Source organism: Thermobia domestica, chromosome 1, assembly GCF_964235325.1.
Source record: "Thermobia domestica chromosome 1, izTheDome1.hap1.1, whole genome shotgun sequence".
NCBI lineage: Eukaryota > Metazoa > Arthropoda > Insecta > Zygentoma > Lepismatidae > Thermobia > Thermobia domestica.
In genome coordinates, this window is record NC_137454.1 from 9646475 (window position 1) to 9661866 (window position 15392).

Below are 15392 nucleotides of genomic sequence, written 5' to 3' on the forward strand. Positions count from 1 at the left end.
AGTTTAGCATCCTACGATTATGACCTGTAGGCTAAGGGAGACGGATGATAAAGGCAAATGCATGCTAATGGAAAATTGGGTGGAATGAAGAAGTGGGAGGAAACGGGAGTACCCCGAAAAAAACCATGGACATGATGATCTAAAAACAGAAAATGGATGTATGGACAAAGAACGGAACTCGGAACTCCAACTTACCCTGACGGTTCGTTGCATTTTATACATTTCAAATTTTATTGGAATATACATGCAATTCGGATCTTTCATCGGCGAAAATGCAAAGCCTCGTAACTTATCAAAACCAAAATTTTTCAGGCACAGAAATAAAACTGTTCTGCTTTTACATTATCGTATAAGCGATACGATATCTTAAAAGTTACATTTTCACATTTTTTTCATTGGGTTTTCGTTTACGAACTTCTGTATACACGTTGATTCAGATGTGAGGAATTGAATGCAAGCAAAATCTACATCATCATCATCATAGGTATTCTGCCTTTATTGGCAGGTCACTTGCCGCAGCTGAGAAGCTTCCATGCTCCACGATCCTCCGCTAACCTTTTCGTCTTCGCGTATGATCTTTCTGTTTTAATATCATCCATTAATTGTAGTCTCTTTCGCCCCCTCCCTCTCTTTCCCGCCACCATACCCTCTAGGACGTCCCTTATGATACAATCTCTTCTTAGGCAATGTCCCAACCAGTTTCTCTTCCTCTTCTTAATAATATCTAAAAGTGTTCTTTTCTCACCCACCATTTCTAACACTCTCTCATTCGTTTTCCGCTCGACCCAACTAACTCTTTCCATTCTTCTCCACACCCACATCTACAATTCCATAAAAAGCGGAGATATGAAGTTTTGCACTTTCGCCGTCGATATCATATCTAATACAATTGTTATAACTTTCATTACTATGATCATTCCAAGTACAACAGGAGCTGTACTACAGTTCAAGTTATCCGAATGGCAGAGAAAAACTGAATAATGTGTGGTTGGTTGGGAGGTAAGTACTGTAGTACTTTGTGCACCGGCATAGTAAGCCGAAGACCTTGAATTGATTATCTGCTCAGTTGCGTTATTTTCAAGAATTTGTAATTATTAAACGAAATGTAGGTAGGTGTAAAGGGAGTTTTGTTGTCAGCTTCCTCGAACACTGATCCTGGTTACGCATATGATGATAACAAATTGCATCGTATCAGTGGTGGGACGGTCAATGAGAAATACTACGCTTTGTTGGCATTTCTACTGAATCTGACGGAGTGATGACACTACAGGGTTCCCACAAAAAAGTGAAGATCGATTTTCCTGACACAAATTCTTTGTTTTCCCTGACATAAATTCTTGAATATAAACGGGAAGATATGGGGTAAGTTCTATCATACACTTTTACACTTTTTTAACAGCCTCCTCCATCCCCATACCCACCCAACACATTCCTTTAATTACTATTTACATATTTATGTTGAATATGAGTAATTGTTATTTACATAAAATTTATCATGTAAGTATACAATATATGTGTGATACAGTACCACGTATCTTGACATTGTAAATCAGACTTTTTTTTTTTTTTTTTTGCTTGAAAAAAACAATAAAAAGCAATTTAACATGTAGTGACGAATATATTGTCAACTCTATCAGTCTTAAAATGGAATGGAATGAAATATAAGTTTTACGTCCACGCTTATACCGTCTAGGTAAAGGTGAGACGGTACTGATGAGAAATGAATTAAGAAAGTGGGGAGGAAACGGGAGAACTCCGAGAAAACCCACGCAAACAGCGTTTGTCCATCACGAAGTTCACCTGGCACGAGCTGAGATCGAACCAAGGACTCCATGAACCAGAGGTGAACGCTCTACACACTGGCCCACAGTGGCCCACTATCAGTCCTGATATTGCCAACTCTGAGACATGTTAATACTCACATTTACATTTTTTAAACAGAATTTTGTTTTGCTTTTAGTTCTTGACTTTGTTCTAGGAGATGTTCTTGTTTGTAACATAATTCCATTTGTTTCCTCTTTGCTTTCAATTTCTTAACTTCAGCATTTAGTTTTGTTTTTTTACCTTTGATTTTACTTCACTCTGCATTTTCGATTTGTTTCTGTTTAAGGTATTCATCATAGAATCTGCGAATTGAACGAAAAGAGAGAAGCATTCTTCGATCAACAGGAACATATTCTAAATTTCTATAATACATAATTGCATCATGCATCCGCCTCTGTGCTATCAAAATATCTGCGATTTGGTTTTCTACAGGAAGTGTCTTGTTGACTAAGAACCCGCCCTCCACTGAGACATTGCCGTGAGATGATATTAAACATTTTCACAACATTCCACAAATCAGAATATTCCTGTTTCTTGGAAATTAATTTTGCAAAGAAGTCACCTAACTTGATGCTGCCCACCTTCTCTTCGTTGAATTTCAGTACAGAAAGACATAAATTGACACTTTGCTTTCTCAGCTACAGAATCAGATATTCTGTTATGCTCATGCAGAGTTTGTAGGATGCGTTTCATCCTAATCTGAGCAAATTCTGGATTGTTCTTTTGCAGCCTGGGGTCCAAAGCTGACAGAGCACGTACCAGTTTGTACTTCAGAGGGCTACTTTCCACAATCTTTTTGATTGTGGCCAGTAAAAAGTTTCGACAGTCACGCCTGAAATCTAGTTTATCTTTATCTGATGCTTTCAGTTCTTTCAGTAGTTTTTGTCTTAAAATTGATGTCCACGAAGATGACAAGTTATACATGGATTTCTGCTTTACATAATCAATTATCCCCCTCTGTGTCTCAAACACAAACAATACCTCACTACCTCAGCAAGAAATAGCAACATTGCATCACTCGTCATGGGAATGCTGTATCATTGTGGTCTTCTTCACATGTCAATCTGTACAACTGATAAAGAAGAAACCATGTTAGATTGAAAAAAAGGAATGTTACACTTGCACCTTTACGTTCCCCGACTTTCCATGACATTTTACACAAAATGCATGATTTCCCTGACTTTCCCTGACAGTACCTGATTTTCCAGAGTGTGGGAACCCTGCACTAGGTATTTATCTGTAACTGACTAGTAAGATTTTTTTCTATTTTTTTTTTCCTAAAAGCTTGTCTGTTTGATATGTACAAGTCACGAAATATAGTTACTTTTTCAATAATTCCCATTAACTTTACAAGAAAAAATAAACTTACCCATCATAGTACCACCAACAATCACAATGGCTGCTACTATTAGAACTGGCCCACTGGTGCTATTTTTCCCTTCTGGATCCTCTTCCCTTGCTTTTGAATAACTGTCAGATGAAAGAGCGAACAACAACAAACAAGCCAAGTTCTCCGTTACGGTGACTAAATAGAAAGCCAGCGCCCGGTGTCGAGACTGGCCCTCTCGCAAGTTGAAGAAACAGAAACAGTAAATTATACCGACGACACAGTTGTAAATGCGTTCTTCCCATGGGGTTTGACAGAAATCCGTTTTCTGCATTATCACCCACGCTGTCATACCTAACCAATGAAGACCTGAAACAAATTAGAAGAAATAAAAATAGTTATCATGCTGTAAATGTTCCAAAATAAATGACAATATACAAAAATAGTTACTTAGGTTAAAGTTTCATGAAAGTTCGTAAACGTAGATTTTGGTTCATTTGTCTATATTTTAAAATTCTCAATCTGAGTTTAATCTATACGTTCTATTATACAAAAGACTAAATGTGACTCTTTATTAACACCGAATAATACCTACTGTCCCTAGAAACGTAGGATTGTGCCACTGGGCTATTGTAAATTATCTTCCGCGGTTCCAAAGTTTAATAACTCACGTTTATTTATTCATAATGATATGGAACTTAATGTTAAATGAAAGAAAAATTCAAATTAAAAAAAAAAAAACAAAAAAAAAAACACTTTTTTATGTTCCACCTCAAAGATGCTCAATATGAGTGCCTTCTATAATTCATCACATCACATTTTTTTTCAACATTTTATAGCTCAATGGATGCAACTGTTTCTTCAATATGTACTCGAAGTTCACTTAAACTGTTATATAGGGGTGATTCATACATTTGGGTTCTGACATAACCCCACAAAAAAAAAGAAGAAAGAAAGAAAAAATGAACAAGGTGATATTTGGCGATCGGAGGGACCAAGGAAGTAGAACCTAATCTTTACGATTAGCTCGACCTATCCATTCATTTGGTAACCTTCTGTTGAGTTCCCTTCAGGCACCCCGGTACCAACGTGGAGGTACACCGTCTTGCTATAAAATAAAAGTTTCCACGTGCTCTTCCAGCTGAGGGAAAAGTTATGACAGCAGCATGTGCACGTAGGAAAGTCCCTTTACAGAACCTTCCTCGAAAAACACACGGTCGTACACTTTTATTACGGGTGACTGCATAAAACGCGTTCACGTTGGAAGAAATGTTCACGGATATGTTCTTCATAACCCTGAGGATTTTCCAGAGCCCAGATCCTATTTTATTTGTTTTACTTTCCCCTAAAAGTGGAAGGCAGCTTCAGCACTACACACAAGTGTCTCAATGAAACTATCTCTTTCCATAAGGTTTTGCATCCAACGCAGAACTCGAATCTCTTAGTAGTTTTCAGTCTGCAACAATTTTTAATCGTATGGATGAAATTTCAAACGTTCTCGTAATTATCGTCCACATTGTTGGCTGCTTAAAGTTCAATTCTTTGCTTGCACAACCGTTTTTTTTTTTTTTAATTTTATTTTTATTTTTATCGCACGCACACGGTCAACTGTTTCCTCATCAACTCCTGAGCACCCTGTTGATTTACTCTTGCAGATATACCGACTTTCTTTAAATTGTCTGTATCACTTCCGAATTAAGTGTCCTTTTGGTGGATCTAACCCGAACTTCGTCCAGAAATTTCGCTGAACCGACCGACGGAACTTTGTCTCCTGCCATCTTGATTTACTCTCTACCTAGCGGCGGAATGCGTAACCAAACATTAGCTTCGCCAGCCATTAAAATTTTTGGGGTTTTTCTTTCATTTAACACACGTCCCATTTCACTGTGAATAAATATGAGTTATTAAACTGAAATTGGGAAGATCATTTACAACAGCACTGTACTATACAGGGTGTAGGAAACTGTTTGAACGAACTTCGGGAGCTGATTCTCGACACCGAAACCAGCAAAAAAAAGTCCTGTGGAACTATGATCAGTGAGGAACAGTTTCGGCGATATAAGGTGCCGAAAGCGTGGAAAAATGAACTTTTATTCAAAAACAACGCAACGTAGAGAATGCGGTTTAGAACATGACACTCGAAATCATACCTGGGTAATTCAAAATATGTATCTTTCAAACCTCCGCAAGTTGTTTGTGAGGGATTCCCAAAGGAATGTAGAGATTCCCTTTAACCTGGCAAGTATTTCATAGCCATTCACTCACTTTACTCATCGCAGCCCTTAGCGTAAAAAGGCACAATCTGAAAGTTTTCATATTATTTCTTCTTTCTCCTACTTCTTTATTTTGTCATTATCATCCACCTCATTATCATCGTTTCCTTTTCTCGACGCATATTTATGAAACGTTAAAGTGATAAAAAGAAAAACCTTTGTGGTTATATTCATTCACTTTTTCCATATTACTAATTACAATGCTTCCATGAATACTATCCCGGCTTCTTACCCTTTACTTCGAGACAATAGTAATTCACTCCATTTAACCGACAACGACGACTACTACTAGTACTACTACTATATTACCACTATAATAATAATAATAATAATAATAATAATAGGAACGAAGAGGAGGAAAAAGAAAAGAAATCTAAGTGATAAATTCGTTTTTCCCAAATATTTAGACAACCTGTAAATACTCGGATTGCTGGACATCCTGTTTCCAAAAATAACAACGGGTACCTGAGTAACTTGCTTTTGTAAAGAAAAGAAAACGAAATCTTATCAAGGAAAGTACATACATAAGAATACTAAGGTGTATTACCCATGAAAACGAATATTAACGATTTGAATTTCAAGGCACATATGACAAGTGCTGTGATCCGAGCACTAAGCATTCCTAATCTCCAAATTCCCTGCAGGCAAAGACCACGCCAAGTCATCCGCTTCTTGTCTGGGCAGTATTTCCGTGCTGCTCTCGTATATCCAGCAAGGGCCCACACTAACGATACCATTGATGCAGCCGCCGAAATTCCTATGAAAAGAACAGATGATTTCATTTAAATACAACACCTATTACTTGTATAATCGTTAACTAAACACTTATTACTTGTATAAACGTTAACTACTGGAAAAACATTTTTGCATTTCTTCCAGAAATTTCAATTTTCACTATGTTGGACACATTAACAGAGAAAGGTAAGTATGAAAGAAGAACGCAAAATTCTGAAATTTTAAAAACTAAATTTGATAAATAAGAAACGAACAAACACTATGTCTTAAGATAAAATATCATTTACATCTTCATAGTATGAAAAATAATTTTTCCCAACAACTTCAATAGTCAAATTAGGCTTCCGTTTTCATGATAAAAATACAGGAAAGTGGGTTCAATGAGATAAGAATCTAGTACAAATAGTCATAATAACGAGAGAAAATTTTCTGTGTAAAACTAAAACACAAGTCTTACAATGTCCATCAGCTCCTTTTCCAGTATATTTCTTTTAGATCAAAAGGTAGCTTGAAATTGACAGCTACTTTTCGCTGAAATTATTGAGAAAAATTATTTTCTACACTACAAAAATGTATTGTATTTATCTTAAAATCCAGAACCAGTACAGTATGTGCCAGACAATTGACATAAATTTACAGGCTATAATTGGGGGAGGGTGGTACATGCTAAAATGGACTAACTACAATTTTGACGAAATTGAGATAATGTGACATCTGCGTTGAGACCTGAAAATTTTATCATGCCAGAATGCACTCGTCAAAACTAAAGAAGAGAGTTGGTTCATTCTGGTATGATAAAACTTTTAGTTAACAACACATATGAAGGGGTTATTTGGATAAGGGGGTATCGACCTATTTTCGGTAAAATGAGATATACATATTTTCTGCAAGTTTGAGCATGTCTACATGTGTCTAGGTGGTGTTAAGGTAATATCTCTGCTCCGTAGCGAACGCCTGTCTCCAAAAATATTGTGTGAATACGTTGGTTAATTGGATAAGGGTGTTTGTTTTTCTGCTCTCCTGAAAAATTGAAGAATTGCTAGTTATGCCCTTATCCAAATGTACCCTTCAAATGTCATTCTATTTCAATTTCGTCAAACATGTAGTTACTTCGTTTTGGCACGTGACCATCCAACTGTCCTCGGCATAATACCCAGGTAAATTGCATGAGCTACCGCATCAAACCCTGGTGTTGAGAATAATATCGTCAGTTCTCGAAACGTTGAACAGCATGTCATTCATCTGGTTGCTATTCCGAGAATAAGGTCACACTGAAATTCTATTAATGACTTCCCTGAATTTCCATGCTTATGTAAGTAAATTTTCTCTGACTCGCAACACAGCAAACACTATCATTTATAGTTACATTTAGAAAAAAAAATATATATATATAAACTTACTTTCTTACTTAAATACTTATAAACGCTTGGAGGGACATGAGTTTAGAAGTAAATGTTGAGAAAACTAAATTAATGGAAATTCGTCGGGATCGTAATACAGTAAATTACGGATGCGTTAAAATATCAAATAATACTTTCGACAAAGTGGATACTTTCAAATACCTAGGATCAATATTAACAGACGAAAATCATATTCACGAAGGAATTAAATGTCGACTAAAAGTAAGGAATTCCTGTTATTATTCAGTTCAAAAATCTTTGTCGTCGCGAATTCTGTCGATAAATTTGAAACTTCTTCTTCTTGTTGTTCATCTCAACCATACGTTGGTGGGAAATTTTGGAAATGGAAATTTTAAAACCTCTCTCTCCTTTGGGAAAAATGTTTTATAGTTTGATAAGGTCTCTTCTTCGTAACTGCATTTAGATATTCTATCCTTGGTCTTCCTCTTCCTGGTTTTCCTTCTCCCTTTCCCTCTATCAATCATGGCCAATTGTGATGTTTCCTCTTTTCCTTATTATCTTCATGATCCGTCGTTCTTCATTAGCTTCCCTTAGTACGTCTTCATTCTTTTTCCTTTCGGTCCATGATATGCCCAGCATTCTGCGCTAACACCACATTTCAAATGCTTCCAGCTTGGAAATTTCAGCTTTTTTCAATGTCTACGTCTCTGAACCGGAAAGCGCCATGATCCATACCAGGATCTTAATAAATCGTTAACGAACGTCCAACGACACATTTCTTGAAGTTAGCTGTCTTCTTTTCCTATTGAATGCTTGTTTAGCCTGCGCTATTCTTGAACTTACGTAATTTTCACTTCTTCCATCCGAGGATATTAGACTTCTTAAATAGAGGAACGTCTTAACATCATCGATTTTTTCTTCATCTAGCCATACATTTGCCAATTTCTGGCCTGCTCTTGTGCACTTTATCACTTTGGTTTTCCTCTTATTTATCTTCATTTTGCATGGTATTTCCAGTTGGTCGTTCAAGTTTGAAAGTGCTTAATGCAAGTTCTTTTCGTTCTCCGCTATCAGTCTATGTCATCAGCAAACCTTATTGTGCTGAAAACCTGGCCATTTACTTTTACGCCTTTCTCATTTTTATCCAAGAATTCTTTCATAGCCTCTTCTATATAGACGTTGAACAGGAGAGGTGAAAGTCCACATCCTTGCGTTACTCCTTTACTTATTCTTCCTTCCTTCTGGTCTCTTCTTATAACAGCTGTCTGGTTCCTGTAAAGTTGGTATATTGTTCTTTTGTCTCTGTAATCCACTTTAAGATTCTTCAACGTTCTGAACATGATATACCAATCTAATCATACTTGTTGTCCTGTATGGTTGCGAAATGTGGTTGCTTACTCTGAGGGAAGAACGTAGACTGAAAGTGTCTCAAGAACAATATCTTGAGATGAATATTCGGACCCAAGATGAACGGAAACTTCATAATGAAGAACTGCATAAATATTGTTAAGGTCATCAAGTCTAGGAGGCTTACGTGGGCAGGTCATGTAGCCAGAATGGAAGAAAGTAGGAACGCTTTCGAAGTTTTAAGAAGTCCAATTAAAAAACGACCATTAGGAAGACTCAGGCGTAGATGGGAGGGTTTTGGATCTTGCAGAAAGAGGAATTGGCTAATAATAGAAGTCAATGGAGAGCTTTTCTGAACGTGACATTAAAGGCTCGTTTTTTTTTTTTTTTTTTTTTTTTTTTTTTTATACATATTAGGAGTCAAATTTAATGTAATTGGAATATATTAAAATATTAGTACCAAATAATTACAAACCAATAATATATTTTATATTTCGGTATTATTAATACATTAATACAAGTAAAGAAGTAAACATATATTACAATTTGGCCCATCACTTCGATTAGCTGCAACCAACAAACGTAACTTACTTTCCTTTCTTTCAAAACTTGATGTATCAACACATTTCGGCGCTGCTCAAACTTCTTTAATTCTAGACATTTTTGTTTTGTCAACCTTTTTCTTATCATAATCAGTCCTTCTTATCGTAACCAGTCAAAATTTCTTCCGTATTAATGTGCTTAAACTATATCTTTTCAGTGTAGTGTGATAATATTTTCACTATTTAGTGGTAAGTAATTCGTTCTTCATGCTCGCTTCAGGATTTCTTTGTTTGAGCTATATTCATGATCATCTTATTAATTCCTTACAACTTCCTATCTCACCCACTTTGATCTAATTTCCTTGACCTTTTGCCTTTCACAATGACGACCGAGAATGGTCAAAACTATTTAAGTAACTGAAAAATGGCTGCTCTGCGAATAACTAGGTGGTATAGTGGTTAACGCATTGGCATCGTAAGCTGGAAAAGTGGATTCATCTGTAGCTCATTCATATATTTTTACTTTTTGACTATTGCACCCACATTTACAGCGAACCGTGTACATATATTTCTTCTATCTGGTTTCAAAGTTATTGTAAATATAGTCCATTTATCACCTAACCAAAGAGTTCTGAGTTTCTCAGTTTGTCAATCTGCGCCTTCAATAACTACACTTAAGAGGTTGCACAGAGCGTATGGATGTAACATGAAACAGGTATACCTGGTAAGCCTGTTGACTACAATTAGCTGCGTGACTGAAATATAGAAAAACCTATCATTTAAGCATGCCTCCTTTATGAGTACAACAGTACAAAATCGGTAATAATAGCGGCCCAGAGCTAGTCAGGATTCTTGGAAGACAAACCATATACACGATGAAATGTAATGAAATCTTTCAGTTTAACGTCCCACAATTATGTCCTTTAGGCTAAGGGAGACGATCACTAAAGCAAGTGAATGATGATGAAAGAACTGGTGGAATGAGAATCTGGGAGGAAACAGGAGTACCCAGAAAAAAACCATGGACACAATGTTGTCCATCACAACAAACTTACTTGACCAAGAATCGAAAGGTAACTATTAACCATGACCGATAATGAACTGGAGACAGCAACTAAAACGAATTTCAGACATACTAGCCAGGAATCTGGTAAGGCTTAACTTGACTTGACTTGAGTTTAACGTCCCGTTCAGCAGCGAGACTATATGAGCCGTGGACCTACTGATTAACGTGGAATCCGAACCACATGAGCTCCCGCCGGGAATCGAACCCTGGTCTCCCACGCCAAAGGCGCGTACGCGAACCGCTTAGCCACGGAGGAGTTCTCTGGTAAGGCTTGGAAGTTGTTCAAATGGGTACCCCATCAACATACATCACACAACGAACTTCAATATTTGGGCACGTTCTTATCCCATCATAATACAGACCCTTTTCTGCACAGTTTTAATATGCGATATGAAATAAATGTTGCAAACCCTAAGCGGTCACATCAATGATCATACCAGCTCCCATTGCACCCAGATAAGTTATGTTGTGTTACTGGTGGGCAATCGCCAGTATCATCCACTACAAATTACTACTTGATGTTCAAACGCTTAATGTAGATGTGTATAGTAGTAGTCAACTAAAACAGACTGTCAATACTGAATATCCAAATGTGACTCTCACACCTAGGGCATGGAATACTCTTATTCTCAACGTATCACGAGGTCTAACTATTACCAGAAGATGGCATACTGTAGATGTTAGGTCGGTATCGGTAATCCAAGTCCTGTGTGAACCCTAGCACATTGCTGACACACACTTGAGAACTTGGACTTGTTTCTCCTGGCGCAAACTCGGGATATGTAATGACGACACTCCACTACTAAGACGAGATGACAACAAATATATCAATACCATCTAAAGCTTATTAGAAGAAAGGTAGGTAGACTATCTGAAGGAAGAGAAAATATGTTTGTTGAAAGCAGTAAGTCACCTCTAAGGTAGAAATGAAACATAATATGTCCCACGATTATGTTCTTTGGGTTAAAGAAGACGATGATTAAAGCAAGTGAATGATGATGGAAGAATTAATAGAATGAGAAAGTAGGAGGAAAAGGGAGCACCCATAGACACGATGTTGTCAACCACAAACTTACTTAGACGGGGATCGAACCAGGGACCCTACGCACCAGAGACAAGCGATTCACCACTGAGCTACCGTGCCCCCCAGCTTTAAGGTAGAGTATTCCAGCATACAAAGATGACATCTATTGCGAAGTCGTATGAACGTTCTAGCATTGTCAATTACCACATACACGGAACAGCTAGTATAGTCGACATCGATGAGTTATCTAGATGCTGACGTTACTTATCTTTGATTGCATACATACGACTACGTCGCACTATCTTCGGCGCAAAATAAATTATTTATACTTTGGAAACATATACATCTACATAAATACGATAACGGTAAGATTGGCTCCCTTTCTATATCATAAAATCAACAACGTCTATTCTTGCCGGGACTAGGAAGATTCGCTGTAGGAAAATTCGTTGTACAGAAAAGTCGGTGTGAGAAAAGTTAGGTTTAAGGTGGATTCGGTGTAATACATATTACCGCTTACGATAACTTATAAAACGTTATGTTGTGAAAACGAAAACGCCATAAAATGCACCGAATAAAATTTTATTACGTACTTCAAGAAAATCTTTATTATTATTATTATTATTATTATTATTATTATTATTATTATTATTATTATTATTATTATTATTATTATTATTATTATTATTATTGGGTTCGAAATCTCTTACATGTCTTTACTGGGTGATTACTATAGTTTGTTTTCATCACACAATCAATCTGACAGTTTTTGTCAAAAACAAAACAATCACAACTAGAAGTTCAGAGAATAGTTATAGAGCAAAACAAAAATTTATAGAAACAACTAAAAAAAAAAAAATCCACATATTAAACCATAGAACATATATAGATATGTAAGAAGCAAAAAAATATATAAAGTATTGGCGTTGAATTTTGAATTAATCTCCAATCGTTAACCTATTTCAATCCAAAAAAACAATGTTTCTTAAGTATTACGGAAAAACTATGGCAACGTTTATCAACATGACATTTTTTTTCACAAAAGTTACCGATATTTGGCAGGCGCATATTAAAAAAAAAAAAAAAAAAAAAATCGGAACTAGCTTGCGCCACGAAATACATATAAATTTCGCCTAAAGTTATAAAATCCTCTTGCCAAACCACTTGGTGGTGTTCGTAAACACTGGCGTGTAGAATTGTTAATACACTACACCACGTGGGACATTACAATATATTGATACGAATGGTCAATGTGTGGTCCAAATCACACTGACTTTACCTAATAATGACAATGAAACAGTGATAAAGAAAGCTGTTACCTGTCCACGGATGCCAGTCTTCTAACGAAATCATAATGTAAAGCTGCAGAACAAGTTGTGGAGCAGACTCCAGGAAGCTTTCAAACAGTCTTAAGAGGCAAATATCATTCTGCTGATGATACAGTCGCTGAAAATCTACAGGATCTTTGGAGGTCCTTGCTTCAAGTCCAGTCTTCAACATCACAACGTATCTACAGCAATAACAAAAATATTTAATCAGATCCTGTAATGTTAAATAAGTGTTCTTTTTGTGCATGATTATAAACTTTGAGACTAACTAACCCAAAGGTTCACAATCGCAGAAACAAAACTTCTCCATTGGACTCGATCCACTAGCACTACCCTACAGTACTGCTTTATATGTTGTACTCGCACCTTCTTAAGATCTCCATAGGTCCCTTCCCTCATGCGTGCAATATGTCCCGCCCATCTTAGACGATCTTATTTTCAAACCAAATACAACAACAGATCAAGATATAAAACTCACAAACACGTAACAGTTTCAAGACACTAACTGTGTCTTCATCAGACTTCCGCTGCTTCTCTTGAAACCGGAAGTGGAAAGAAAAGGTGTAGAAATCTGACGAAAACATAGCCTTGCGCAGTGTATTGTGTTTAGTTTGACAATAATGGGAACAAGGCGTGATAGAACAGTTATAGGACTTTATTATGTGTAAGATATTCAGCAACCTATCATATCATACACTCACTGAATATCCGTTGATTACAAATTTCTCTTAAGTAGTGGTTTGTGTACTGATCGACATATTATAATTATTATAGTAAATAAAATCAAAGAGACTTCTCTGTTTCTCTTCAATCCTGCTAATATTCTTTACTCACTCTTGTTGGCTGATTAAAATTCTAGCCGCAGCTATTATACCACTACACGGGAGAACCAAAATTTCCTATTGACCATGGACAGCACCAACATTGCATTGATACACGAAGAGGAAATTCTTTTTCCATAAAACCTTGCGACTGAAAACTTTCGAAATAGAACGGAGCTACTCGTAGAACAGACACGTTGCAAAACGTTTCTTTTTATTATCGCTCTCGCTCTACGAAACCAGAAACAGTAGTTTTCCTCTTTCGGTTTGATCAGAGAATCAAGGAAGGATATATAACCTACCACTGGAACACTCAATCCACAGTCTCTGAAACCTGTCGACATAGGCCTGCTATTAGAATTCCCTTTTGAGTACATACATTCTTTTATTTACTGCGTCTAATACTGAGTGATGTTTTTAGAACTCATGCATTTCATTTGGGTCTAGAATTTCGAACTGAATCCGATTTTCATGTGATTTGTGGTAAATGATCAAGGAAGGATGGGAGATTTATTAGACTACATTTATTGATTTAAATTCATTTCGAGTATATCGGCCACACCTCAAGAAAAACTGCAAATATTCGCCAGTGCACCTTACAATTAGTATTAGTGTTAACACCCATAAACACTCATAAATAACATGTTGAATACATATAGTCAGTTTCTTGCGACAAATGAGGAAGAGATTTCTTGAGCTACCTAAAGAGTCGATAACTGACATCTTCCACAGCACCCGCCTGCAGGATCCCATGCTTCCTTGTCTCACTCAGAAGCAATGACGTTTCTTCCAATTTATTCACTGAGACAATATTGTGTTCCTATCTGAGGCAGGACGTGAGGCAAATCTGTTTCAAAATGCCGTTTCCGTAGAAACAACAGATTGCGTTCCTCTCAATCACACAATAGCATACAACTGTACAGCACAATTCCCAATAAAAGGGCCCAGTTTCATGTTTCTTGTTGACCTTGGCAAGGTTGCCAACTAACGTAGAAAACTCAAACCTCCGCACCGCACCTCACTCCAATTGTAAGGTACAGTGGTGAATATTTACTTATTTTCTTGAGGTGTTTCCGATATTAATTTACACCAGTAAACATAGTCCCATAAATCTCCCATCCTTCCTTGATCATTTGCCGCAAATCACGTGAAAATCGTACTTCAGTTACAAATTCTAGACCCAAATAAAATTCATGAAAAAAAAAAAAAAAAAAACTTTACCGGTAATGTACTATTAACTCTACTGTTTCAGTATTCCCTGACACCTTTCTCAGCAGATCGGAAAACTCACCAGCAACCCAAATCATTTCTCAGAACTTACTTTTGTACTATTTGTTAATAAAAAATTCCCTTGCACTAGAATCCTCTTCTTTTCAAAGTTTATTCTTGTGAAAAATTTACGCACTTTTCTTAACTTTTTTTTTCGCTACCATGTCATTTCTCACTTCTAACTGACACTGCTATATGTTGTTATAATCTTAAATCTGAATTGAAAGTTGATTATTCACCAAACTTCGATAAATACACTGTTGTAATGTTTATATAATATAGTAAAGTACTTAACTAACTTATAAAGAAGTAGCATTATATTTGTTCATTAATTTTAAAAAAGAAAGAAAAAAACTGAAATTTTGATATTTATTTCCATGACTAAGTAGATAAACTTTCGCGTCCCGCGACACATTATTATTACGTGTATTAATCGGACTCCACCATCCTTACGACCAAGCAACGCTATTCTTTT

At 36.4% G+C, this 15392-nt stretch overlaps 1 protein-coding gene across 1 annotated transcript in view; it reads right to left on the bottom strand.

Moving 5' to 3' along the window:
- Window positions 1–15392, bottom strand: part of LOC145683192 (uncharacterized) — an 80376-nt gene that overhangs the window by 32930 nt on the left and 32054 nt on the right. The window contains exons 3-5 of the mRNA XM_081754556.1: window positions 12819–13009; window positions 5972–6181; window positions 3194–3520 (exon numbers count right to left, since the gene is read on the bottom strand). Coding sequence (XP_081610682.1) covers window positions 3194–3520; window positions 5972–6181; window positions 12819–13009 — 728 coding nt within the window. The remainder of the gene's footprint in view (window positions 1–3193; window positions 3521–5971; window positions 6182–12818; window positions 13010–15392) is intronic.